We start from the raw sequence: 25,580 nt of genomic DNA on the forward strand, positions 1-25,580 counted from the left end.
AAGGGCAGGGGATCCCAATAAGGGGTTATTGAAATAAGGGACAGAGTAACTGAAGGAGCAGTGGGACAGAACAGTTTCCCAGCAGCATAGTGCTGAGAAACCCACACCAATGCTGCTGGCAGCACAGAGCAGGGGCAGTCCTCAGAACTGCTCAGCCCAGCCAAGCCAAGCAACTCCCTGTGCAGTCTCTCAGCACAAGCAAAAAAAATAAATACCAGAGCCACTGCCAAGTTGCACTTTCGATGGATTTTCCAATAAAAAGGACTCTCCAAATTTGAGCTAAACAACTCTGACAGTTCCAAAATCTGGGAAGGGTGCAAGCAGGTCTGCTCAAACCAACACAGGGACTTGAATCCCACCCGACCAGAGCACAGAGACACACAACATTTCCCTCAAGAGAACTGGAGCTTTTATTGCCTGGAAACAAGTTCAAAACACAAATCAGGCAAAGCCCAACATCCACCCAGCCTTGTTCATCTCAACTAGAGGCTCTTCAGTGTGTCCAGCTCTTTCCTGGGGCACAGGCACATGTAGCACCAGCACAGAGACTGCAGGCTTCAACCCACCCTGGCTCCAAGGTGAGCACAGCTGCTGCCAGGCACTGGAGATGTGAGATACACAGCACCATTCAGTCCTGCTTTGTCAGTCCTTGGGGATGTCCAGGTCTAGCTTCCTCAGGGTTTTTGGAAGAAGAAGGGTGGCTTGCAGACAAAGTCTAAGGGCTGGCCCAGGGGCAGGCGGAGCCGGTGGGCGTGCAGGTGCAGGGGCAGGTGCCGAGCCTTGCTCTGCTCCAGCTTCAGCCTCCTCAGGGTGAGTTCTGGAAGCTTCTGCAGGAAGGACAGAAAATGTCCCTTCAAAACTGCAGCTTTTCAGCTGGGACTTGAAATGTCCAGCCCACAAGGAGCAGGGGGACACAAGGGGCTGTATCCAGCTCCAGCTGCTCCCCAGTGCAAGACCTGCCTTACCTGGGGTGCCAGTTTGCTCCAGTGTGAGTATTTGTGATCCCCCAGGATAGGGCATCCCAAGCCATAGGCCAGGTGAACCCGGATCTGGTGCTTCACCCCTGAGGAGAAAAAAACAAGAAGAGAAAGGTGACATCCAGCTGTGCCACACCTCAGCACCCACCACCCTCAGTGCTGGACAAAGCCATGCTGAAATCCCTGGCAGCTGGCAAACAGGTCCCAAAAAGGATTCCAATCATGTCTAATGCCAAGCTCCCCTTCCATTGCTGCTGCTGACTGCAGAGAGAGCAGGTGCAGCCCCGGGACAGGCTCACTCACCGGTGATGGGCTGGAGCTCCAGCAGCGAGCAGGCGGAGGCAGCGGCCAGGCGGCGGAAGCGAGTCACCGCCCGCTCGGCGCTCCGGCTGCTGCGCGCTCGCACCACCTGCCCGGCCTCCGCACACAGGCGCCAACTGGGAGCCAGCGTCATCTGGGGGGGAGAGGGGGAGTTGGGGGAGGAAGGAGGGGATGCTGGGCTGACGGTGGCTGAGGGAACACGGCCTCACCTTGTAGTGGGACTGGTGGCCTCTGCACCTCCTTTTCCACAATGGGGATCTCCACAACGCCCTCACAGGGTCTGGGTCCCCCAGGACAATTGCCCTGGAAAGGGAAAGCAGAAGTTTATGGGGTGTTACTCTCACAAGGATGAGAACCCTCCTCTCACCCTTCTTCCTGCAACCCAGTCCCACAAAATAGTGCTGAAGGGGGGAAGATAAGCAACACCACCTACTTCCACAAGACCCACACCCTAGGGATTGTCCCCTCACCCTTTTTTTAAACACTTTTTACAGCCCCTTCTTCACTCAAACTTTCCTACCAGTAGATCTTCTCCACCTGACGGGTTTTGAAAGAGCAGACGGATCTTCTCTGCTGCCTCCTTGCTCCGTGCCAGCACCATCACACCTGTGGTCTCCTTGTCCAGCCGGTGGCAGAGGTGAGGGGCTCAGCTTTCATGTTCTCCAGCATCTTGGCCAAAATGGGCAGCACATCAGCGATGCAGTTCTTGATGCCGGGGCCACCTGCGTGACCCAGGGCAGCAAGGAGTTTCACCTCTTGTACTCCCCATGCACCCCAAATCACCCCAAAATGTGATGGAAGGCTGAGATCTGACAGTGGCCAAGCCTCTGAACCCTTCCTGGGAAGGAAAACCCCAGGAAAGGACAGAGACAGAGGATCCCATGAGCACTGCCAGAGCATTTCCAACCCCCACTAGCCCTCACCGTGCACTGGGAGCCCGTAGGGTTTGTCTATCACCACAATCTCCTCATTCTGGTATAGAGTTCTCTGCTTAAGGATTCTTGGCCAGGACATTGGGGTGAACCTGCTGCAGCTTGCTGGCTCAGTGCTGCGAGTTCCCGCAGCCATCGCTGTGTCGGATCCTTGGGGATCTGAGGAAAAAATGAGACACCAGTGGTGGGGTTTAAACAGCCCTTGGCTTTCACACAAACCTGCACTGTGACCTGCAGCAATGTGCTCGCCTTCCATGTGCTCCTGCTCTATGACTGAGCAACAGTGTGGAATCCAGAGGGATCAGGACAAGCTCCTTCCCCAGTGGCCATGGGGGAATCTCATGAGGTTCAGCAAGGCCAAGGGCAGGTGCTGTACCTGTGTTGGGGTAGCCCCCAGGATCAATCCAGGCTGGGGATGAAGGGATGGAGAGCAGCCCTGGGAGAAGCATTTGGGGTGCTGGGGGGTGAGAGCTGGCCCAGAGCCCCCTGTGCTGGGCTGATCCCCAGCGGGGGCAGCAGGGGAGGGGGAATTCTGCCCCTCTGAGGTGAGACCCCACCTGCAGAGCTGCCTCCAACTCAGCACAGGAAGAACCTGCAGCTGCTGGAGCCAGTCCAGAGGAGGCACCAAGATAATCAAAGGGATGGAGCAGCTCTGCTGGGAGGAAAGGCTGGGAGAGCTGGGGGTGCTCACCTGGAGAAGTTCCAGGGAGAGCTCAGAGCCCCTTCTGGTGCCTAAGGGGCTCCAAGAGAGCTGTAGTGAGGACTGGAGTCAAGGGATGGAGTGACAGGATAAGGGAGGATGGCTTCACACTGATAAAAGACAAGTTAGAGGGAATACTGAGAAGAAATTCTTCCCTGTGAGTGTGGTCAGGCCCTGAACAGGTTGCCCAGAGAAGATGTGGCTGCTCCATCTCTGGAGCGTCCAAGGCCAGATTGACAGGGCTTGGAGCACCCTGAGATAGGAAAGTGTCCCTGTCCGGGGCAGGGGGTGGAACTGGATGGTTTTTCTCCCATCGCAGCCGATCCTCTCAGCCGCGAGTGCCGCTCCCCGAGACCGCCCGCGCTGTGGACGCCGGGAGTTGTAGTCCGGGGGCCCAGGCCCAGCGGGCCGCACTCCGCTCACCTCTCGCTGTTGGCTCCTCGCTCTTCCCCGCAGGCTCGCAGCCAGCTCCTCCGCCCGCAGAGCCGCCGTGCCGCCCGCTCCCGCAGACGCCACGCACCGCCCGGGCCAGCCCCAGGCGCTCCGCCAACACGCCTGGCCGCGCCGCCGCCCGCTGCCATCTCGTGCCTCCTCTTCCGCGTCCGTCTTCCGGCCAATGGGGCGGCTGCGGGCGCGGCACCGCGGAGCGCCTAGCCCAATGGGAAAGTGGCGCCTGCTGAGCGACAGCCGCGCCGGCCATGGCGGCTGGCGGGGTGTTTAAACCCCGGCGGCGGTTGGGCGGCCCTTCACAACGGAGCGGCGGGAGCGGCGCGGCCGGGCTGAGGTACCGGGGCGCGGGAGGGGAGGGGGTCCAAGCCCGGTGCAGCCTCACTAGGGCCGGGGGCGCAGCGCCCCCTCCCACTGCACCCCAAGCCCAGTCACAAACACAGTTACACGCTCTTTCTTTCAGAGTTTATTGAAAAATAGCAATGAAAAAACTTTTTTTTTTTTTTTTGTTCAATTACACTGATTTAAAAAAGGGTGAAGCGTCAGCTGGCCGCGTGCCGAGGCGCCCCATCACTCGGTGTCCACACAGATCCTCTTGGGCAGCTGTTCGGGGGCTCCGCTGCTGCCCCGCTTGCCCTCGGGGGGCTCCCCGGCCCCTTCCCCCGGCCCTGCCGGGCCCTGGGGCGGCTCGATGCGGCCCCTCCGCACGAAGTGCTCGATCCGGGCCTCCAGCCCCTCGCACCTGGGCCGGGCCAGCAAGGGCTTGTAGGTGCGGGCTTGGACCCCTTCCACGAAGCCGCTGATCTGGCTGTGGAGTGGGGGCTGCAGCTCGCCCCACGGCACCAGGCTTCTCCCTGAACCTGTGACATCATGGAAAAACAACAGTCAATTATCTCGCCCTTTCTTTTTTTTTTTTTTTTTTTTTTTTTTTTTTTTTTTTAAAACCAGTTAATCCTCTGTAAGTCACAGAATCCCATAATGGTTGTGTTGGAATGCTTAAAGCTTATCTCGTTCCACCCCCTCCCATGGGCAGGGACACCTTCCACTATCCCAGGTTGCTCAAGCTCTTCCAGCCTGGCTTTCAACACTTCCAGGATGGGGCAGCCCCAGCTTCTCTGAGTACCCTGTGTAGGGCCCTTCCCACCCTCCCAGGGAAGAATTTCTTCCAATATCCCATCTAACCCTGCTGTCTGTCAGCAAGCATTCCAAGTTATTCCCCCCCCAAACTCCCTCTACCTTTTTTGGTGGCCACGGGAGCAGCATCCAGCCCTGCCAGCATGTCTCGGAGCACGTGGGTTTTGACGGCATGGCTGGCCCAGAGCTGCTGCAAGTGTGTCACGTTGAAGCTCTGCACCTCTGGGTCGTAGAGCCACTGCAGGTCTGGGAACTCACAGTTGTACAGGACCAGAGGGAACTCAACTGCCATGCTGGGGACAAGGACAGGAGGTTGGGACCCAAAACCAGCCCTAACCTTCACAGAACTTTCTGAGTAAAAAGTTACATAATTTTACCAATTACCAAGGACTACATCTATCAAAACTTTGCTCAGAGCAAGAAAACAGAGATCCTTGTGGATCCATTCCAGTGAGGCCACTGACAGCCTGTTTCCATGCACGAGAGTGCTTGGCAGCACTCCAGCAAGCTGTTGCTCTGAGGAGCAGCCCATTGGGTTTTCCACACCGGTTACCTGTACTGCGGTTTCCGCGGGTTCTTCTCCACGTTCAGCAGCTCGTCAATGACATGCGGGCTCTCCATGCCCTGGCCGATGAGGAAGAGCACGGCCACCATGCAGCGCACTTGGTGGTACAGGAACGCCTGTCCCGTCACCTCGAACTGGCACAGCCGGAAGGGATCCCCTGGGCCTGGCTCTCCTCCCCCGTCCACCCCACGTCACCCTGGCGCTGAGGATCGTCCTCTGGAAGTTGAGCACGCCGTTGGCCACGTCCATCTTGCAGAGGTTGCGGAAGTCGTGGGTGCCCACGTAGCGCTGGGCCGCGCTGTCCATGAGCGCCACGTCCAGCCGGCCGCAGGGGAAGAAGTAGCGGTAGGTGCGGCTCAGGCAGCTGAAGCGGGCGCTGAACCCCGGCCCCACGGGCGCCCAGGCCAGCACACGGATGTCGGGGGGCAGCACCCTGTTCAGGATGTGGGTGTAGCGCAGCTCCTCCTGCTGCCCCTCGCCCTCGTGGCCGTTGAGCTGCTGCCCCTGTGGCAGGCTGGAGCGGAGATCCAGGGAGATCACCTGCAGAAATGAGGGAAGCCAGGATTAGAGTGTGGAGGATGGGCGTGCGGAGCCAAGTCTTCCCACACCTCTGGGAAATAAATTCAGGATCTCCTACAGATGAAGGTGGCTTCAATCAGGCAATCCTGCCATGGCAGAGCTGCGAGTGCCTCTGAGGACCCGAGCAGATGCCATGGATTCCATTAATAAAACAGGGAAAGTTGCAAGCTGCCTACGTAGCACGGTCTCGGAATGGCTCATCTTTAGTCACTGGGTTATAATGTGCTTTTTTTTTCCCGAGCTGGAGGTGATGACTTGAAGGCAGTAACAGCCTGCTTGGCCAGGACACCGGGTGTGGGAACAAGTTCATTCACCATGGGTGCTGTGTGATGAAGTGGTGTAAGAGAAGGCACCAAATGCCCTGATTTCATGTGACTTATCCTGTGAAGGAGAGCAGAGCAGCCATTTAAAGCTAAACCTATGCCAGCTTTGCTTTCTGTGCTGAGACAGAAAGGAGACAGCCCTGGTGAAGCCAAGGTTGTCTCTCCCCCATGTCTCAGCCAGCGGATGGCTCCATGCCCACCCAGCAACATGCCCAACTTGCTTCTCTCCCTCCAGCTCCCACTCCCACGCTCCCTTCCGCTGGCTGCAGCTCCCCTCAGACCCTTCTGTGCAGAAATTCAGCTGCCTGGCTGCAGGAAGTGAGCCAGTTCCTGGAAGATTTTGGGTTTTTGTAGGGTTGCCATTTAAATCAGCAAGAGCAGGGCATCACCGAGCTAAAAACACTTCTATCCTCTTAAAAACAGGGCCCCGGAAAACAATAACATGGGGGTAAAAGGGCACTAAAAGGCTTCAACGGTCTGAAATCATCATGCACATGCAGGAAGCTATTGCCAGGTTCATTTCCAGGGTTAAGAGCTGATGATTTTTTAAAGAACAATCCAAGCTGTGCTGTGGGACAGAAATCCATCAAACCTCCATTCCCACCCCGGAAAAACCAACAGGAACCTCCACGGGGCTGCTGACCTGCCCAAAGGCACTGACGCCCTTGTCCGTGCGCCCGCAGCGGTGGTAGTTGGATTCTGTCTGTCATCCACCAGCCTTGTCTTTCCTTCAGGGCTTCAAAGAGCTTCTCCTCGATGGTGTTGGGGGGTGTTTCTCATGGCTGCAAAGCCCTGTAGCCCCAGCCCAGGTAGGCAATGCGCAGTGCCACGTGTCTGCGGGCCCGTGGGAGCTGAAATCAAAGGGCCGTTGTTGGCGTTTTCCTGCCTCTCCCAGGGGCTGGAGGAGCCTCTTTCTTCCCAGCACCCTCCTTGTCCTCCCGGAGCTTCTCCTGCAGCCGCTTCACCTCCACTTCCAGCTCCTGCACCCGCCTCAGCAGCTGCTCATGGTCAGTAGCTGTGCTCTCCTCAGCCATAGCCACCACTTTGGAGTGTCAGTTTGTTGCTGGTGGATCCTTGGGGTCTGCAGAGAAAGGAAAAAAATGGATTTGCATTTTTATGTGGTTTTTATTAGATCTCTAGGCTTGTTCTGCAAGATAACTGTTACCAACAGTCAGTCTTTATGTCTGAGCCCCTTGGTGTTCCCAGGGGAGCACAGGCAGGGCAGGGCCATTGGTGCTTAGCTTGGGACAGCTTCATCTCACTGAAATCTCTTTTTTTGGACTGTTCAATCACTCCTTCCCCCCAGCTGACGGGATCTGCTCCGTCAGCAGCAGCACGTTCCTGCGAGCCGTTCACACCTGCATCCCCATGCAGACAGCCTGCTGATGGCTGCCACTCAGCCCGCCCCACCATCTGCTCCCACTGTTCCCAGCAGCAACACTTGGGCTTTTCACATCCCCCTAAAGAGATCCTAAACCTGTGCTGAGTGTGGGATCTGTGTCTGGATCCCTTTTTGTCACAGGGCTGGAGGTTTACTATCTCCACTCACAAATGAGCATCTAAACACACTGTACTGAGCCCTTCCCTCCTCTGGAAGTAAAACACCCTCTTGGATGTCTCCTGATTAAATTATGACTAAATATTGTGGGTTTAGAAGCAGAGGTACAAAGAAAGACCATTAATCTTTCGCTCAGTGCGTGGATCCTGCCCTTTGTTTTTCTATCAGTACTTCATTCAGCACATAATTAATTCTAGTGTAGATTTCTAGCAGGAATTTTGGGGTTGTGTTTGTGTAACTGTAGGGAAGAGCCTTCTGCTGGCAGCAGGAGGTTTAGCAGTGTACTGCTAAACCTAAATCAACACCCCTGAACCCAAAAACTCGAGTGTCAGAGCCCCTTTGACATCTTTAGCCAACCTGAGTGTACTGCAATAAATTAACCCAGGTTTCTTTTTCTGCAGAATCCACGCAGTTTGGTGGGAACCATGGAGAAGGTGCCAGGAGCAGAGAGTGAGGACGAGCTGGCAGCCTATCTGAGACAGCTGTGCACCTGGCAGGAAGACAGTGGGGCACCATCGAGTTCCTATGGTGACCCCTATGCTGACTCATCCATCAGTTTTGGCACACAGTCATCCCTTCCCATGGATCAGAGGGAGCTCAGGAGGCCAGTGATGAAGAGGAAGGTGCTGAGGCACAGACCTGATGGAACAGTGGAGGTCTCTGATGAGTCAATGAATGCTGGGCCATGGGGCCTGGGGTACTCCAGGGCTTTTATGAATGACCCCATCTCTGAAACAGAGACCAGCAGTGACACCTTGAAGAACTGCCTGCACGATGATGATGATGATGAATGTGATGATGACAGGCTCCGTGAGAACACCCCCTCCTCTCTCCTCGGGGATTTTGGGAGCGACACTATATCCGAATACTCTGTGCCAAAGCACGGATCGGGCTTGCCCACAAACTACATCGCTCCAAAGGCTCTTCGAGTGAAGAGAACTGACCCGGTGGCCAAATTAAACAAGTACAAACAAGACTGGGAGCGATTCAGCTTTCCCGGTCAGGATCCCCACGAGAGGCTGCGCAGGGCCGTGCACAGGCAGATCCTGCAGACGGGGCAGCCGCGGCGGGCGCAGAGAGCCGTCTGCATCCCCAACACCTACCAGGTGCCCAGCATGAAGAAGCGCGACTCGCTGCGCTTCGGCGTGCGCTGGGACCTGGCCCACCGGCGGCTGCCCCGCCGCAGCACCGCCCGCTAGAGCCCCGCCCGCCGCTTCCTCCGGGCTGCAGCACCTCCCTGCCGCGCTCCCAGCTTTGCTGTGCAGGAGGTTCTCTCTGCTACACCTTCTCTTCTCAATAAAGCATCTGCAAAGGTTCCTTATTGTTCTGTGGGTTCATTAGAAACACTGCAGGCAACATCCATTGTTCCCGACTCATGTCTGCATCACTTGTCTGCCTTTGCCTTGTTTTATCCTTTTATCCCATCTTTAAAATAAATTAGCTTTAGGCTGGAAGCAAGGTATTATTAGCACTACTAGTAGTGTTATTATTATTACTGGCGTTAATTTTTTTTCCAGCTGTGGGAATGGATTGAACAGGCAGCAATTCTGGTGCAGGAAAGGGTCCCCAAAAGCTCAGTGGGATGGCTGGAATACAGAGTGGGATGATGGGAAGCATGGGACAGCTGCAGCCTGGATCCCGAGTCCAGCTTCCCCTGAACCTGCCCTGGAGGTGATCCCAGATGGGGGACACAGGCTTGAGGAGGTGGCTGTCACCCCGCAGTGCAGGGGTTCTGGCATCTCAGGGGACCTTCCAGGTTGGTGGTCCCTGGCTCTCCAGCACCCTGCGGGTCCCCATCCAGCTGTGATGTCTTTGCCCCCAAAACCCTTGAAACTCTCCCCAAACCCTATGGGGGACAGCACCCCAACCCTACAGTTTCCCTGCTTCTTCAGCACCCAAGAGCCCCTTCCCTCCCCTCAAACTGAGTGAGGTCTGTGTCTGCAGCAGGGGCCCTTCCTGCTCTATGGGATCCCTGTCATCTAACTAACCTAGAGACCCCCAAAACCTTATGGGGACCAGTGCTGGCACCAAGAACAATCCCTCTGTGCAACTGGGGACCCTCACTGCCCTATGGGGTCTGTGATAATTGACAAATGATTCCTGTTAATCATAGAAGTTTTGGAGTTTGTATAAACCAGAATACTTAAAATAAGAAAAGAACGTGGACCTAGATAAAGGGAAATACATGATTAAACCCACTCTGTTTAAATCCCCATTATGAATATTGTGCATTGTTTACAGTTTGTAAAATGAAAAAAAAAAAAAAAAAAAGGTTTTTCCATAGTCTGAAAGGTTTTTTTTCAGAATCAGATTTCCTGCCTTTGTGTGATCAATCGCAAACTATCTGCTAAAGATCAGGCTTCCTATTTCTTCTGTTTTTTATCTGCCAAGACCAGATGGTTACGTGACCAATTGTCCCAAGAGCTGTCCCACGGAAGTTTGTAAGTTTCTTTGACCATCACTGCTTACCTTGCAGCATTATTACAACAAAACAATAACAATTACTGATTACTACAAGGAAAACCATCCTATAAAAAGGGAGCTGCAAACCAAGTTGGGTGGAAGCGTGGAGTGGGCGGTGACCCCTCACGTTTCCCCGAGCGCTGCTTGGTCTGCCTATATAAAATAAAGCAATCTCAATTTTGCTGAATATCGAGACTTTGTTTCTCATTTATAACAGGTCCCTGTCCCCCAGCACCCCAGGGTCCCCCCAAATCCCCATGCGCTCCCTGCATCTCCATCACCCTGGGGACGCCTCCTTCTGTCTTGGTGTCGCAGGATCAGCATCCACCGGAGCGAGGGGACACACAGAGCCCGCAGCCCCTGCGGGGTGCCTGTTACCGCAGGGCACTGTCCCTTCTCCGCAGCTCCCGGGGATTCCCCGCGCCCTCTGCCACAGGCTCTGAACCTTACCGGGGCTGGCTGTGCTGCCCCGTGCGCAGCGGGACCCCGGCCCGCGAGGCGCCGTGCCCTCAGCCCAGGCGCGCCCGCCGCATCCCGCCGCCGCCCGCCGCCGGATGTTCCCGCCCCATCCGGCGCTGCGGGCCGGCTCCATGGCGAGGGACGAGCGCGGGCTGGGCGGGCTGGGCCGGGCGGGCGGTGACCGCGGCCCCGGCTCGGGCGTTGCCGGGCTGGCGGCCGCGCTGCCGCGCTCGGCTCCGCGCGGGGCCGGGCTGCGCTGCCCCGAGCCGCTCGGCCGGGTCAAGGCCCGCGGGCTCGGCCTGCCCCGCGCCGGGCCCGGCCCCGCGGCCGACAGCGAGGAGGAGCAGGAGAGAGGTGGGTGCCGAGGGGGGCTCGGTGTCAGCCCCGCCGAGCACCGGCTCGGTGTCAGCCCCGCCGAGCACCGGCCGAGCCCGCGGCCCCGAGGGGGGCCCGGCCCTCGGTGTGCAGTCATCACCGAAGGGCCCGGTGCACTGTGTTTTCACACCTGGTGGTAGCCTGCAGTAATCAGTGTTTTAATGAACCTACACAACTATAAGAAATCCTCCGGAGAGAGGGTTCTCAGTACAAACGTTTTGTTGTAAACTAAAACACAAGAAGTCCCACCTCAGTGTGTGGAAGAACTTCTTGACACGGAGAGTGGCAGAGTGCTGGGACAGGCTGCCTGGGGAGATGCTGGATTTTCCCTATTTAGAGACATTCCAGACCGACAGGAGCACATTCCTGCTCCAACTGACCCTGCTTTGGCAGGGGATTCGGACTGGATGATTTTCAGAGATCCCTTCCAACCCTAACAATTCTGTGATTCCATGTCTTTTATTGATGGAATTGCTGTCCTTCCCAGTGCCGCTGGCAGAGCTGTCACTGATGAACAAGCTGATCCACACATCCCTGGTGGAATCCCAGCAGCACGTGGAGATCCTGCAGAGGGACCCCAACTCCCCACTCTTTTCTGTCAAGACCTTTGAGGAGCTGCCCCTGTGAGTTGCCACAGCCCCCGGCCCTGCCATGCTTCAGAATGCCAACCTCCTGCTCATGGGCACTTGGATGCTTTGTTTCCACAGGAAGAAGGAGCTCTTGCAGGGGGTTTACATGATGGGCTTCAACAGACCATCCAAAATCCAGGAGCAGGCGCTGCCGCTCATGCTGGCTTACCCGTGAGTAGGAACTCGGCCCTGGCTCCTCGTGGCATCCCAGCACTGAGGTGGCAGTCAGGAGCACCCCGACCCCTGCATTCCAGTAAGCTGCTTTTGCCTTGCAGGCCCCAAAACCTGATTGCCCAGAGCCAGTCAGGGACAGGGAAAACAGCAGCTTTTGTCTTGGCCATGTTGAGCAGAGCCAGTGCCAGCGAGAAATATCCACAGGTAACGCAGGACAGGGGGAGCTGCTGCAGGAGGGGTTGGCCCAAGCGCCCAGGACACTGCCAGGGGCAGAGCTCTGGGCTTTGTCCCTGTTCCCGTGTGACTTTACCCACTGGAGTGGGATGATAAACCACCAAGGCCCATCACAGTGGCAGGTAGGACCAAAAGCATGGTGTCCACCTCAGGGAGGTGCTTTGACTTGCCAGAGTGGATCAATCCAGGCTTCAATTATCCTGGAATTTAGGTTTTGAGGAGCAGCTGCAGACACTGCTGGTTTCTGGTGGTCACGTACTCTCAGTCCCTTCTCTGGGTGCAGGAACCAGCTTTACCAGCTGTTTCCAGCCATGTAAGATCTCCTCTTGTATGTATGGACAGTGTGACTGTACTAGGGCACAGGAGCAAGCTGTACCACACTTCTGAGGGATTTCCTCCTCAAAAAAGCAGTGACAGCAGCTTTTTTCTGTCCCTTAGGCTGGAGCTGGGAGCACAGCCCAGCTCCTGAGCCTCCAGCTGTGCTGCACTGCCCCATCCCCTGCGCCTCAGTGCTGTGGGATGCTCCTGAGCTCCTCTTGCTGTCCCTGCCCGTGTGCCCCATCTGACAGCTCCTTCCTCTGCTCTCCTGCAGTGCCTCTGCCTGGCTCCCACCTACGAGCTGGCTCTGCAGATCGGGCAGGTGGTGCGGACCATTGGGAAATTCTGCACTGAGGTCAAGGTGAACTACGCTGTCCGGGGAAACCGAGGTGAGTGCAGCCCAGCCCAGCTACCAGCACTGCTCCAGAAACAGGAGGGGAGCACAGGGATCCCCCCTTAGAGCCTGGGTCTGCCAGGGACTGCCCAGACATCCATAAAGTAGTGTCAGTCCCCCTCTCCTGCTGAAGAGAATTTTCTATGTCACTGGCTGCTTGCAGACTCCTTTTTCCCATAGGGGGGTGGTTCCCACGCCCCAAGGCTGTAGGAAAGTGTCATGATGACTCATTGAAGGCATCACTGAGTAGCCGGGGTCTGAGCAAGCCAAGGGAAAGCACAAAGAGCAGCCAAATGCCTTTTGCCCCTTGCAGTTCTGAAGAGCACAGTGCTGGAGGAACAGATCATCATCGGGACACCGGGCACCACACTGGACTGGTGCTTCAAACTGCGCATCCTGGACCTGGCAAAGATCTCCCTGTTCGTGCTGGACGAGGCCGACATCATGATCGACATGCAGGGCCTCTCCTGTCAGAGCATCCGCATCCACAGGTGAGCACTGCTGCCAGCTGGGGCCCTGACTCCCTGCTTCCCCTTCTCTTTGGCTTTAAAGGAATCTGTCACTGAACAGTGTCCTCGAGTCCACAGGGCTGTCTGTCTGTGAAACTGCGTGTGTTGGACACACAGGAAGACACTTCACCTCGTTTAACTTTCCTTTGGGCTGTTACAGGCCTTGGATTGACTCACAGAATTATAGAATGCTCTCAATTGGAAGGGAACCTTAAAGCCCATCTTGTTCCCACCCTGTCCCATGGGCAGGGACACCTTCTATTAGACCAGGTTGCTCAGAGCTCCATCCAGCTTGGCCTTGGACACTTCCAGGGATGGGGCAGCCACAGGTGCTCTGGGCACCCTCTGGGCACAGGGAAGAACTTCCTTCTAATATCTAAATCTGTTTTCTTTCAGTGTGAAGCCATTCCCCCTTTTTCCTGTCACTTCTAAAGAGTCCCTCTCCAACTTCCTTGTCAGCCCTCTTGGCTTCCCTTTCCGTTGAAGGCAACACAAAATCAGTTTACATTAGAGTTTCTGTCCTTCTCCTGGGCAGCAGCTGCTCTCTGTGGCTGACAGAGCTTTTTCCCTGCCCCAGGGCTCTGCCCAAGAGCTGCCAAGTGCTGCTGTTCTCAGCCACCTACAAGGAACCCGTGCGGGCCTTTGCGGAGAGGATCATCCCTGACCCCATTGTGATCAAGCTGCGTGAGGAGGAGCTCACCCTCAGCAACATCAGGCAGTACTTCATGGTGTGCCAGGGCTTGGACGAGCAGTACAGGGCCCTCTGCAACCTCTACGGCAGCTTCATCATCGGGCAGGTCATGATCTTCTGCCAGGTAAGGCCCCTGCCTGGGAGAGCCCTGCACTGCCCCTCTCCTGGTGGGAACAGCAGGAATGAGTCATTTTACATGTGGGCAAAGTGGGCTCCTCCCAAGACCCCCCAAACAAAGGAGCAGACCCCAGGGGAGTGCTGAAAACCTCCATGAGCTCCCTCAAAAGGAGCAGGGGAGTCTGGAGAGGGAAGTGATGACCCAGCCTGCTGTGTGTGTGCAGACCCGGAGGCTGGCAGTGTGGCTGGCAGGGAAGATGAGCCAGGACGGGCACCAGGTGGCCATCCTGACAGCAGAGCTGACGGTGGTGCAGCGGGCCAGCATCATCCAGCGCTTCCGCGAGGGCAAGGAGAAGGTCCTGATTGCCACCAATGTCTGTGCCAGAGGTATCTGGGAAACCCAGCAGCTGAAATGCATTGATCCTGTGGGACAGGGTGTCCTGTGAGGTTCTTGGACCTCCAGTGCTCTTAAGGCACCAAACTCCAGAGCTCTTAGGTCCTACTCTGAGCTCTTGGCTCCTAATTCGTCGGGTTATCTTAAATAAGCAAAGCAGCTAATTGTTAAAAAGGTTATTTATTACAAAGCACATCTTATTACAAAAGCACATCAGTCTCAAAAGGCAATGGCAAAGCAATGGCAAAAGCAGTAGCAATAAGCAAATGGCCAGAAGCCACAATGGCTAAAAGCAACAACTCTCCCCAATACAAACTCTTATACAGGATTTTTCCAACAAGCTAAGATGCAAACTCAGACCACCACTCATTAACCTATTAGAATTCTAGTTTCTTAGCACACCAGGTTACATGTAGAACTACACATACATTCTATCATGTTCTAAGAAATGTCAGCAATATTCTTGCTATAGCTCTATTATGACTAAATCCTATCTACAGCTGTGGGCTTAAAGCCTCTTGCTGAAGATATCAGAATGTTTCAATCTTCACTAGAACACTCATTGCTACTGAGGCATTTGAGACCTTTTACTTACTAAAAGCATTAGAACTCACCCTGAAACTTACTAACTTAAATATCTACTTTACGTGTGAGTGGCTTAACATACTTCAATTCGTCCAAAGTGCAATCCCTGCACTCTGATTTCTGCAAAGAATTCAGAGAGACCCTGACTCACTGACTCCAGAGGATCCTCTCCTGTAGCTGTTTTTTAGGGTTGGGTGTTTTCCAACCCCGGGGTCTGCAGCCCTGAGTCCAGGTACTTCTGAACCCCAGATGCAGAGCCCACAGCTACTCACTAGCAAAGAACAAAAGGCTTGAGATGGTGCTGCAAAGTTCCAAGGATAACTTTATTGTCCTCGAAGGGAGATGCTAACAACGGTCTAATTATATCAGATAACAAAACACTTTATATAGGTTTTCAGAGGATTGAGTTTCTAACCAATAAAAACTACGACTTACAAACTAACCAATTATCTTAAAACTCTAAGTAAGAAAAGAACCAATTAACTTGTGACTTTAAGAGCCAATAGAAATCCTAAGAGAGAACGGGTTTTTTTGATAAGGGAGGGGGAGGTTTCCTTTGAAGGAATTAGTTTCATGGGATGGCATCCCAGGGGTTTGCTTTAGGGAGTGGAACATCTACAGTCTCCCTCTCTTGCAGGCATTGACGTGCAGCAGGTCACCACGGTGGTGAACTTTGGCCTGCCCGTGGATCTGGACGGGGGGCCGGATTTCGAGACCTACCTGCACCGCATTGGGCGCGCCGGGCGCTTCGGGCACCGCGGCATCGCCTTCAGCGTGGTGCGCAGGGACAGCGTGCCGCTCCTGCACCAGATCGAGGAGTATTTCCGTGAGCATCCGCGCCCAGCCACTGCTCTGGGAGGGGGGGAGGGGCTCTCATCCCCTCTAGATGCTTTTCCTGCTCGTAAATAGTCCTTTGTCAGGCTGCTCCAAGTGACAGATGCAGCTTTTAGGGTGATTTTTGCTCGCTGAGAAACAGCCCTGGAGGTTGTGTGCAGCTTGCAAGGAATGTTACTGGTACCCAGGATGCCTCAGCACCTTTTTTTTTTTTCCCCTCCTTCAGGCATTTTTTCTGCCTTTCCTCACATGCCTTTGTCCCAGGGGAGCTGGTGCCCCAGCTCAGCCCTGGGAGAGGAGATGGCAGCTGTGGAAATCTTTCCTGAGTGGAAGTTGATTGTCACTTGTTAACAGCAAGAGGATTTTCATGGGATTTGCCAGATGCCAGGGCTGCACTGATGGCTTTTTGAATCCCAGTGCCTGTTTTCCCTGTCATTTTTAGAGGAAAGAAGGTTATAAAAGCCTTCTGATGGGCAGGAAATTGTCCCTTTCTCATCTCTGGCCTCAGAACCACTCATCCCTTTTGGTTCCATTAAATATCCACCTGTCATTGGGACCTGGAGTGAACCTGAGGCAGACACCAGGCAGAGAAGACACGACCACACATTCTGGCTAAGATTGTTGCTGTGGACTAGAAGCAATGAGCAGCTGGAACAACTGTCCTGTGGATGAGCCCAACCACAGCCATGGCCAGAAGGATCCAGTGTGAGGATGAACTCAGTGGTCTGACTTGTGCTTTTCACATTGTGATGCTGCAGTTGGAGGGTGCAAACCTTCCCTGTCCTGCATGGCTGTGGAGGTGGGATGAGGGAGTGGGGGCCCTCAGAGGCTGAGCTCTGAGCTCTCTGTGGGGCTGCTGCTTGTGCTTGCTGCCGTGCCTTGGCTGCTGCCCTGATCCATTTCCCATCCCACTTTCTCCCAGCTGATTTCCCTATTGACCCAGTTCCCCCTGCACTTCCTCCCAGCTGATTTCCCTGCAGAGGGAAATGCTGCAGGGAGCAGTCCAGGAGCTTCCCAGCTGGCATGGGGCACTCAGGTGGTGCAGGCAGCACTCAGGGGAACAAGCTCTGTGCTCATGTCCCAGCAATTTCTCTTTCCTCCCCACAGAGACCACGATCAAGCAGCTGGATCCGTACGACATGGACGAGCTGGAGAAGCTTGCAGCTGAGTGAGCAGCAGGGATTCATTCTCCCAAATCCAAGTTCTGGTTTTGAACAGGAGGAAGAGTTACAGGGGAAAACTTCCCAGTTTTCTTGTATCCTGAAGTTGTTGAGTTTTGTTGTGTTGCCTGAGGAGAGGCTGGAGCGAGCCTTGTCTCGCTAGATGGCAGCAGGAATCCACTGCTGCCATCCCAGATCCTGGGGCAAAACTCAAGTGTTCAGGGTCCTGGCAGTGCAGGAGACAGGTTGGAGCCCAGGCATCTGAACTCCAAATATTTGGGCTCCTCACAGTGTGAGGACAGAAGTTGGACTCCAAGGATGGGGCCGTGTTTGTGCCTTTGTTAATCTTTAATAAATACAATTGTTTGTAATCACCAGGATGGCTCCTTCTTTACCAAAATTCTCTGAAATGTATCAGAGAAATGTTTGATTAGGTCAGTGTTGGTAATGGTGTCATTTGTCATGGCTGGCTGCTGCCCCTTGCTCTCCTCATCCCGATTTCTACCCAAACCCTACCTGAAAACAGGCACAAAATGTGATGGGAGCCCAGCCTGAGGCATGTAGCAGTGACAGCAAGGCCTGGTGGTAGCAACAGGGGGCCTGGCCCTGACTCTGCTGCTCCTTGCCACCACTTTAACGCTTTGGGGCATTTCAAACCTCAAAACCTCTGTGTGGGGAGTCTCACATTTGTTATTGACGGGGCGATTTTGGTAGCAATCAATGAATTCTAAAAGGATCAGTGAGGGAGATGGGAGGTAGCAGGTAGTTTTCCAGGCTTTGCTGAGTGTTCTCTGATCCCCCTCCCCATGTACACCCCAAATCCCCCCTGGTTTGCTCCAGCCCCTGGCATTGCCTTACTGCACAGCCGCCCCTATGAATGTTTGATGGTCTGGGGCGTGGCAGACACTGGCAGATGAAATATCAAACCTTGCTCCTTGCCTGGCTTCCCCAGCTCCAAACCCCCCAGCTTTGATTACAGGGGAATGGCAGTGTATTTCCCCCTCTTTCAGTTAAAAAAAAAAAATCGTGTGGAGAAGGGAACACTCATGAATTAAATTCCCACGTGGGGAGAGCACAAGGATGCTGCCATTCGCACAGCAAGCACTCTCCTCAGCCTGAGATTGCAGGGGGCCAGGCGGTGGCGTCGGGTTCTCCCTGCGCTGTCAGCTTGATAAATAATTAACAGTTAATCAGGGCTGGGCTTAATTACCTGGGGGTAACCGGAGAGCAGGTCGGTGGAGAGCGCAGCCCTGCTTCGTTGTGCCGGCGCTGGACATGGCGCCATGGAGCGCGGCCGGGCACCGCCGCCTTGGAGGGGGCCCTGGATCCTGTGCCTGCTGCCGGCGCTGGCGGGGGGTGAGCACCCACCTGTGCCCCGATTCCCGGGGGGCGAGCACCCACCTGTGCCCCGATTCATGGGCGGGGGGCGAGCACCCACCTGTGCCCCGATTCGTGGGGGGGGGCGAGCACCCACCTGTGCCCCGATTCCCGGGGGGGGGCGAGCACCCACCTGTGCCCCCGATTCGTGGGGGGGGTGAGCACCCACCTGTGCCCCGATTCGTGGGGGGGGTGAGCACCCACCTGTGCCCCGATTCATGGGCGGGGGGTGAGCGCCCACCTGTGCCCCCGGTTCCCGGGGGGGGGTGAGCACCCACCTGTGCCCCCGATTCCCGGGGGGGGAGTGAGCACCCACCTGTGCCCCGATTCTCGGGGGGGGCGAGCGCCCACCTGTGCCCCGATTCCCGGCCTGACGGAGGCGCTGCCCCGGGCAGGGCAGCCGCTGGCGGCGGGCGAGGCGGCCTATGAGGAATGGCGGGCGACGGGCGTGCGAGGCCGGGCCGTGGAGCTGAGCTGTGGCCCTGTGGCCGCCGCCCCGCCGGCCGTGGTCTTCTGGAGCTTCACGCCGCAGGGAGAGGGGCTGCCGCGGGCCGTGGCCGTGGGCTCGGGCAGGGAGGTGGCCGTGGCCCCCGGCGCGGGGCTGCTGGGCCGGGTGACGCTGCGCAACGGGACGCTGGAGCTGCGGGAGCTGCGCGTGGCCGCCCAGGGCCGCTTCCTCTGCCAGGGGCTCTTCCCGGAGCGCGGCCGGCTCCGCGTGGGCTACGCCGCCGTCCTCCTGCGAGTCCTGGGTAAGTCCCTGGCTGGCCCTGCTGGCCAGCAGCAGCAGCTTCGCACTGCCCTAGATCGCGGCCAAGACCAACCCCTTGCCCAGTAGCCAGCAGAGCTGTCCACTGGCCAACAAAACACCCCCTTAGCCACCAAAGGGGCTCAATGAAACATAGCACAAGCCAGCATAGTGCCCCACTAGCCAATGCAGAGTCCCACTAGCCAGCATGGTGGTTCACTAGCAACTCTAGTACCCCACTCATCAACAAAGCACCTGACTAGTTAGCAGAGTACCCTACTTGTCAACATAGCCTGCCACTAGCCAGCAAAGCATCCTGAAGACAACATAACACACTGCTAGGCAATATGCCAACATAGCAGTCATCAGCCAAGCCAGGGCCCCACTAGCCCACAAGGTCACCATCAACCAGCAAGCCTCCCTTGACTGCAACTAGTGTAGCCCCCTACCAGCCAACATAACAACTCAAGAAGCCACCCTAATGTCCTTGCCCTGGCTACCCAAGCATCCCACCACCCAAACTGATCCCAGTAGCCATGCCCACAGCCATGGCGCCCCTCACTAGCCCACAGGTGTGCTCACTAGCCATTCTGCTGCTGTGGCCCTTCACTGGCCAAACAGTCAGCCTGGGCAGGGGGATGGGAGGGCCCTGGGGCATTGTGCTGTCTGTGGGGGCCGCTCACACTCGCTGCCCCCAGTGCCCGTCTCCAAGCCCTTCGTGCGGCCCACGGCGGCGGCGGCAGCGGAGGGGGCGGCGGTGGCGCTGACGTGCACTGTGCGGGAGGGGACGGAGCCGCTGAGCTTCTCCTGGCAGCACCAGCAGCCCCGGGGGGGTCCCTCGGTGACCCCTGCGGGGCCGGGGGGCTCCGGGGCAGAGCTGCAGCTGACGCCTGCCAACCGCAGCCACACGGGCTGGTACATCTGCACCGTGCGCAACGAGGTCAACAACCACACCAGCGACCCCGTCTACCTGGACATCGTCTGTGAGTGCCCTGGCTGCCACCCACCTCGGGGGGACCCTCAGCCACCAGCTGGGGGGGCATCTTCGGGGCTGGTGACATCCATAGCGTGTCTGTGGCCACCACAATGCTCCATGGTTTGGCCATCACCGCTGAGCACCCTGCCACCATGGTATGTCCATAGCTATCATGGAACATCCATGGACATCATGTATCCTGCCACCTTGATGCCTCCGTGGCCACCACTATGCCTCTATGGCCACCACGGTATGGCTTCTTCTTGTTGCTGTGATGTATTCATGGCCATCATACACCCCACCAGCATAATGCCTCTGTAGCCACCATGGCCACCGAGTGAGCTGCCACCACGATGCATCGGTGGCCACTGGGCGTCATGGTGGGCTCTCGGCCCCTGTGGTGCACCCTTTCTAAGGGGGCTTTGCTGCTTCCCATCAGTGAGAGCAAGCCCCAGGGAGGGCTGTGTCCCCTCTGTGGGCGTGTCCCTGTCTAAAGGGCCCCGTGTCCCCGCAGATGGCCCTGATGAGCCGGCCATCCGTGTGGAGCCCTTCTCCCCCGAGCAGGGGGGCTTCTCAGCGGGCGAGCGGGAGGATGTGGTGCTGAGCTGCCTGGCTCCCTCCAACCCCCCCAGCCGCTACGTCTGGCTGCACAACGGCTCCCAGGTGCACATCGGCCAGACCTACGTCATCACTGCCATCGCCCGCGCCCAGGCGGGCACATACACCTGCCTGGCCGAGAACAGCCACCTGCAGACCCGCACCCAGGCCACCATCGTCCTCACTGTCTACTGTAAGTACCCCCGCGGGGGGGCCGGTGAGTCCCCACGGGCTGAGACGGACCAGCGCAGCTCCCTGGTGAGGGTGCGGGTGGGAGGGGCAGTTTGGGGTGGGGCTGGGGGGGAGCTCACAGTCTCCCCCAGTGCCGATGGTCTGCTGCAGATCCACCAGCCGGGAGCCCCAGCTGCTCTGCCCTGGCCTCCGATGATCAGCGGGATGTGGCCCTGCGGTGCCGCTGGCTGGGGGGCTTCCCCCTGGCCCGGCTGCGCTGGGTGGGCCCCCAGGAGGAGGAGGAGGAGGAGGAGGAAGAGGGGTTGATGGGGACCAGTTTTTCCATGGCCACTAGGATCCAGTCAGGGGCAGCCACCAGGAACGGCAGTTCCTTCTCCTGCCTGGCCTCCCACCCTGCGCTGCCACTGGGGGCTGCCTGTGGGACCACTCTGTGTGAGTAACAATGGGCCCATCTGCCCCCCAGCCCCCTTTCTGACCCCCCGGTGTCACAGCAGAGCTGCAGTGACCCCGGGCCGTGCCCAAACCATGGCATGGGCACTCCAAGGTGCTGCTGCCTTACCTGGGACCTTCAGCACCTCCAGCTTGCTCCAAAGCGGGGACGCTGTGGCACAGCCGGGATTGCCAAACCCCACTCGCCCTGGGGATGGGGGGTGGTGGTGTAGTGTCACCTTTTTGGGGTGCTTTGGCACAGCGTGGCAGTCCCCCGCTCTGACGCCGCTCCATCCCACAGGGGTCCCGTCCGGCAGCCCCAGCTGCGCGGCGGCGGCCACCAAGGGTGACGAGTACGTGATGCTGCGGTGCCGGTGGGAGGGGGGCACGCCGCTCGTCACCCTGCGCTGGCGGGACAGTGCGGGCCGCACCTTGGGCGACCCCGCAGCCTCCACCGCCGTGCTGGTGCTGAGCACCGACGGCAGCCTGGGGGGCCGCGAGTTCGTCTGCGTGGCCGCGCACCCGCTGCGGGCCGCTGCCGCCGAGTGCCGCCTGCGCCTGGGTAAGCGGCACCCGTCCCAGCGCTCCCACCGTGCCACGACGGGCTGGCACCTCCCTGCCGATACTGTCCCCCCTTGTCGCCGAGCAGAGGTCCCCGAGCTGGAGGCGGAGAGCGAGGTGGCGGTGCTGGAGGGCGGCGAGGCACAGCTGGCGTGCCGGCAGCGCGGCAGCAGCGCCAGTCTCGGTGCCACAGTGGCTTGGTACGACCCAAAGGAGCGGGAGGTGACTCCGGGGCTGGCCAAGTACGGGCTGGAGCAGGGAGAAGCGTGGCTCAACCTCACCGTCCGGGATGCCGAGTGGCCGGGGGACAGTGGGATCTACCGCTGCACCGCCACCAATGCCGTGGGCACTGCCAGCCTCCCCGTCCGCCTCCGCGTGGACCGTGAGTCCTGGGACGGGCAAGGGTGGGCTGGGGGCAGCGAGAGCGGGCTGGGGGCATCCAGCCCCTCCTGCCGGGTGCATCTCGCCGCAGGGTACCCAGCCCCGCCCAATGTCACCATCAGTAAGCTGCGGTACACGCGGGCGCGCACCGAGGTGCGGCTGGAGTGGCGGACGCAGGGCGCCGGCAACCTCACCGGCTTCGTGGTGCAGCGGCGCCAAACCAAGAAGCCCCTCCGGGAGACCCCCAGCCCCTGGGAAACAGCCGCCGGCGACATCGAGCCGCACTCCCGCGACCGGCGCCTGGGGGGGCTGGACCCCGCGGTGCTCTATGCTTTCCGCGTCCTGGCCGTCAACCACCGCACGGCCGGGCACCCCTCCGAGGTGCAGACGCCAGGTGAAGTGGGCAGGGGCTGCTGCTCCGTGGGGGCACAGCAAGGGTTGAGTGGAGAAGGGCAGCGTTTCCATCCTGGCGGAGCCGAGGAGCCGAGTGTGAGCAGCCGTCAGCAGGTTTCAGGCACAGGCTCGCACCTTCCCTGGCCTTTCGGGGCTCTGCCCGTTCCTGCTGCCTGCCATGTTCGCTCTGCTCTCTTCCAGCCGAGCCTCCCTTCGAGGCGTACCCGGCGGTGACGGGGGCGGCGGTGGCAGGGATGCTGGTGGCCACCGCAGCATCACTCCTGGCCGTGCACTGCATCGCCCGCCACCGGGACACCCTCCCACGTGAGTGCCAGGGCCGCGGGGGCTCACCGGGGGCTCCCCCGGCCCCTGGCACCCACACCTCACACCCATCCCTCTCCCCAGGGCTGCACGACCTGCTGTTCCGCACGTGAGTGCCCCAACCCCCGTGCCCCGCTGCTCCCGTGCCCGGGCACCAGCCACACCCGGCGTGTCCCCCCAGGGCTGGGCCCGGCGCCCAGGAGCCCCTGGGCACAGCCGAGGATGCGGAAGCGGCCGCAGGCGGCGAGGAGGAAGCAGCAGCAGCACAGGGAGACCCCAATGTCCCCAGCACGGCAGCAGGTGCCGGAGCAGCAGCAGCACAGGGAGACCCCAATGTCCCCAGCACGGCAGCAGGTGCTGGAGCAGCAGCAGCACAGGGAGACCCCAATGTCCCCAGCACGGCAGCAGGTGCTGGAGCAGCAGCAGCACAGGGAGACCCCAATGTCCCCAGCACGGCAGGTACCGGGGCGAGCCCAGGGCTGAGCCACCTGCCCTGCTGAGCCAGCACCCACCTGGGCTCCCCCCACCTTGCAGACCCACTCTCAGCAGCAGCAGGCACCTCTGATGCCCCACCAGACAATGTCACCATCCCCGTGACAGCCACACCGTGACCACTCCGGCTTTTGCTCTGTGTTTCCCTTTCCTCCTCTCGTGCACGCCACGGGACGGCAGCACCCACCTGTGTTGGGCTGGAGGCAGCTGGCTCCAAATACACCCAGAGAAAGCCCCTCCAGCTCAGCCTCAGGCTGCAGTTACTGCTGGAGCTAAAATAAATATTTAGGCTACAATAAATAGTTTCTCACCGATGGCAGAAAAAAAGCCCAAGGGCTGAAACACCGCTGTCAGCCCCAGTGCCTGGGGATGCTGCTTTGGGACTGTGCTGAGGTTTCTGTGGTGCAAAAACAGCCACAAAGCTTTTGGTGGAAAGGGGCCTCACCTTCACCCCAAATTCGCCAGTTTCAGGCCAAACCACAGGAGGTTGAAAACAGTGATTGGAGATGGTTTTTCCCTGCATTGGTGAAGCACAGAGGGAAGCATAGTCCAAGGAAAGTGTCAGGCAGTTCCCAGCTTTCCTGGGTTCTCATCTTGTGAGTGTGGGACCTTGGGCCATTTTTTCCTGTATTTGGTTAATAATAGACCATTGGGAAGTAACAAGCACACCAGCCAACCTTGATCAGTGCCCACAGAGTATCAATCCCCACACCAGCCATAAAACAGCATCAACCCCTTTATCAAACCGCCCCCAGAAATCCCCTACACAAACCCCCTGCAAAAACCATCACTTCCAAACACATAACATTCCAAAGGGATATTACAGCTTCTCTGGAAAACAGAGTGTCTTTATCTGACATACCCACAATACAGGGGAGATTTAAGCAAGGTTGTTTAAAACCATGGTTAAATTTCAGTGTTTGGGGAAAACAAAGCAGCCAGAGTTAAATCCCAACCACTTGCCTGCCAGTCTCTGCTGGAAAGGGGAAAGCCTTGCAGCAGGTCCTGCAAAAGAAAAATCCAGGCTGTGAGGATGAGATAAACAAAAAGAGAGGAGGGAGATCTGTGGTGGCTCTGGTGTACAGGGCAGTGAAAGCCCATGGTGTGAAGTCCATGGTGTGTAGAGAACTTTGGAATAAGCTCTAGCTGGGAGGATGCAAAGCCTAAAAAAACGGCGAAAACCCCAATATAACCACAAATAATGCAACAGAAGAGAAGGCTTTGGGGAGAGCTCATTGTGGCCTTCAAGTACCTGAAGGGGGCTTATAAAAAGGAGAGAGAGGGATTTCTTACATAAGCAGATAGTGACAGGACAAGGGGGAATGGTTTCACACAGCCAGAGGGCAGGTTTAGATGGGATATTGGGAAAAAATTCTTCCCTGTGAGGGTGGTGTGGCCCTGGCACTGGGTACCCAGAAAAGCTGTGGCTCCCCCAGTCCTGGAAGTGCCCAAGGCCAAGTTGGATGGGGCTTGGAGCAGCCTGGGATAGTGGAAAGTGTCCCTACCCATGGCAGGGGTGGAACTGGATGAGCTTAAGGTGTCTCTCAAAACAAACTGTTCTGGGATTCTGTGAAACATAAAAAACCCATCCCAACACTTGGAACAGCCCACAGAGGGGCTGCTACCAAAGCAGATCCCAAGGGCTTCCTGCTCACACAGACATCACTCCCTAAAGCCAGTGGCTGGCAAAGCTGCAGCAGTATTCCTGAGCTGCCCAGGGCTCTGGAGCAGCTCCCTCCCTCCATTCCCAGATGGTCAGGGACACACTGCTCTGGGCTGTGTCACCTCGGGGTGACCATCAATGTAAATTGTGCTTCATTTGCACTGTGACTCGTGTAGGGGGAGAGAGTGCTTTGCAAGCACTGGTTTGGTTTATTTACTGGGATTATATTTGGAAAGGAAAAATTGAAACAGCCATCCAAGCCCTGCAGTTAAGGTTGCAGCATCTCCATTATGCTGTGTCCAGGGTGGGTGGGTTCCTCACAGCCATGCCCAGGGCTGGTGGGAGCTGCTTCACCATGATTGGTTTAATTTCAGAGCTATTCATGCTGTTAGCAATCCCTCAAACCAAGAGTTGAACTGAATTTTGTCTTCTGCAAGTGGGAAAATGAGACAGGCTGGATTTCCACCTGTACTTCTGCAGAAGGGTTATTGAGTACCTAAAGACACAGTCACTGACTCAAGTTCTGCTTCAAGCTGCACAGGACAGACTCAACCAAGGCTCATTTTTCTTATTAATCTTCT

The 25,580-nt window shown here is 57.4% G+C and overlaps 5 protein-coding genes across 8 annotated transcripts; 3 read left to right on the forward strand and 2 right to left on the reverse strand.

Annotated features, from left to right (window-relative positions):
* Window positions 1-514: 514 nt before the first annotated feature.
* On the reverse strand, window positions 515-3,623 carry RPUSD4 (RNA pseudouridine synthase D4). Its single transcript, XM_079326822.1, is given in 17 exon segments — window positions 515-686; window positions 689-827; window positions 966-1,063; window positions 1,281-1,431; window positions 1,508-1,531; window positions 1,533-1,573; window positions 1,576-1,601; window positions 1,819-1,850; window positions 1,852-1,940; window positions 1,943-2,020; window positions 2,222-2,297; window positions 2,299-2,331; window positions 2,333-2,389; window positions 3,354-3,423; window positions 3,425-3,467; window positions 3,470-3,484; window positions 3,487-3,623. Coding segments are annotated over 17 exon segments (1,041 nt in total). The 5' UTR covers window positions 3,512-3,623; the 3' UTR covers window positions 515-642.
* Window positions 3,624-3,685: 62 nt separating this feature from the next.
* On the forward strand, window positions 3,686-8,757 carry HYLS1 (HYLS1 centriolar and ciliogenesis associated). Of its 2 annotated transcripts, none has more exons than XM_079326820.1 (2): window positions 3,686-3,714; window positions 7,938-8,751. In XM_079326820.1, exon 2 carries the CDS (start codon window positions 7,962-7,964, stop codon window positions 8,733-8,735), a length of 774 nt encoding a protein of 257 aa, XP_079182946.1. In that variant the 5' UTR covers window positions 3,686-3,714; window positions 7,938-7,961; the 3' UTR covers window positions 8,736-8,751. The 2 variants fall into 2 exon arrangements, with proteins under 2 accessions (XP_079182946.1, XP_079182947.1); XM_079326821.1 differs by lacking the exon at window positions 3,686-3,714 and adding an exon at window positions 5,614-6,787 and having other exon boundaries at window positions 7,938-8,757.
* PUS3 (pseudouridine synthase 3) lies at window positions 3,948-7,142 on the reverse strand (the record flags this gene model as incomplete). Its single annotated transcript, XM_079326819.1, is given in 11 exon segments — window positions 3,948-4,237; window positions 4,614-4,804; window positions 5,065-5,261; window positions 5,263-5,616; window positions 6,622-6,677; window positions 6,680-6,704; window positions 6,707-6,745; window positions 6,747-6,770; window positions 6,776-6,817; window positions 6,820-6,864; window positions 6,866-7,142. Coding segments are annotated over 11 exon segments (1,410 nt in total). The 5' UTR covers window positions 7,013-7,142.
* Window positions 8,758-10,549: 1,792 nt separating the features above from the next.
* Window positions 10,550-17,247, forward strand: DDX25 (DEAD-box helicase 25). Of its 3 annotated transcripts, XR_013776850.1 has the most exons (11): window positions 10,550-10,812; window positions 11,321-11,456; window positions 11,541-11,633; window positions 11,738-11,840; window positions 12,463-12,577; window positions 12,896-13,073; window positions 13,669-13,906; window positions 14,124-14,286; window positions 15,516-15,704; window positions 15,939-16,417; window positions 16,820-17,247. XR_013776850.1 is itself a non-coding variant. In XM_079326952.1 (10 exons), the coding sequence occupies exons 1-10, from the start codon at window positions 10,554-10,556 to the stop codon at window positions 16,061-16,063; spliced, it is 1,599 nt and encodes a 532-aa protein (XP_079183078.1). In that variant the 5' UTR covers window positions 10,550-10,553; the 3' UTR covers window positions 16,064-17,247. The 3 variants fall into 3 exon arrangements, 2 of the variants coding, with proteins under 2 accessions (XP_079183078.1, XP_079183079.1); XM_079326952.1 differs by having other exon boundaries at window positions 15,939-17,247; XM_079326953.1 differs by lacking the exon at window positions 15,939-16,417.
* An 841-nt stretch (window positions 17,248-18,088) lies between these two features.
* VSIG10L2 (V-set and immunoglobulin domain containing 10 like 2) lies at window positions 18,089-23,149 on the forward strand (the record flags this gene model as incomplete). The annotated part of the gene is made up of 11 exons (XM_079326806.1): window positions 18,089-18,228; window positions 18,645-18,998; window positions 19,693-20,220; window positions 20,485-20,760; window positions 20,910-21,191; window positions 21,490-21,750; window positions 21,838-22,131; window positions 22,222-22,524; window positions 22,725-22,847; window positions 22,929-22,953; window positions 23,026-23,149. Coding segments are annotated over exons 1-11 (2,643 nt in total), but the record flags the coding sequence as incomplete, so codon positions are not given.
* Between the last annotated feature and the right edge of the window lie 2,431 nt (window positions 23,150-25,580).

Source organism: Erithacus rubecula, assembly GCF_903797595.1.
Source record: "Erithacus rubecula genome assembly, chromosome: 25".
Taxonomy (NCBI): domain Eukaryota; kingdom Metazoa; phylum Chordata; class Aves; order Passeriformes; family Muscicapidae; genus Erithacus; species Erithacus rubecula.

Excerpts from the sequence above, each read along its gene's own strand:
- DDX25 (XM_079326952.1), top strand. The coding sequence starts at position 10,554 with ATGTTCCCGCCCCATCCGGCGCTGCGGGCCGGCTCCATGGCGAGGGAC. Across the intron at positions 11,634-11,737 it reads CCGCTCATGCTGGCTTACCC|GCCCCAAAACCTGATTGCCC; the intron begins GTGAGTAGGAAC and ends TTTGCCTTGCAG. Across the intron at positions 15,705-15,938 it reads CCAGATCGAGGAGTATTTCC|GCATTTTTTCTGCCTTTCCT; the intron begins GTGAGCATCCGC and ends CCCCTCCTTCAG.
- HYLS1 (XM_079326820.1), top strand. The coding sequence starts at position 7,962 with ATGGAGAAGGTGCCAGGAGCAGAGAGTGAGGACGAGCTGGCAGCCTAT.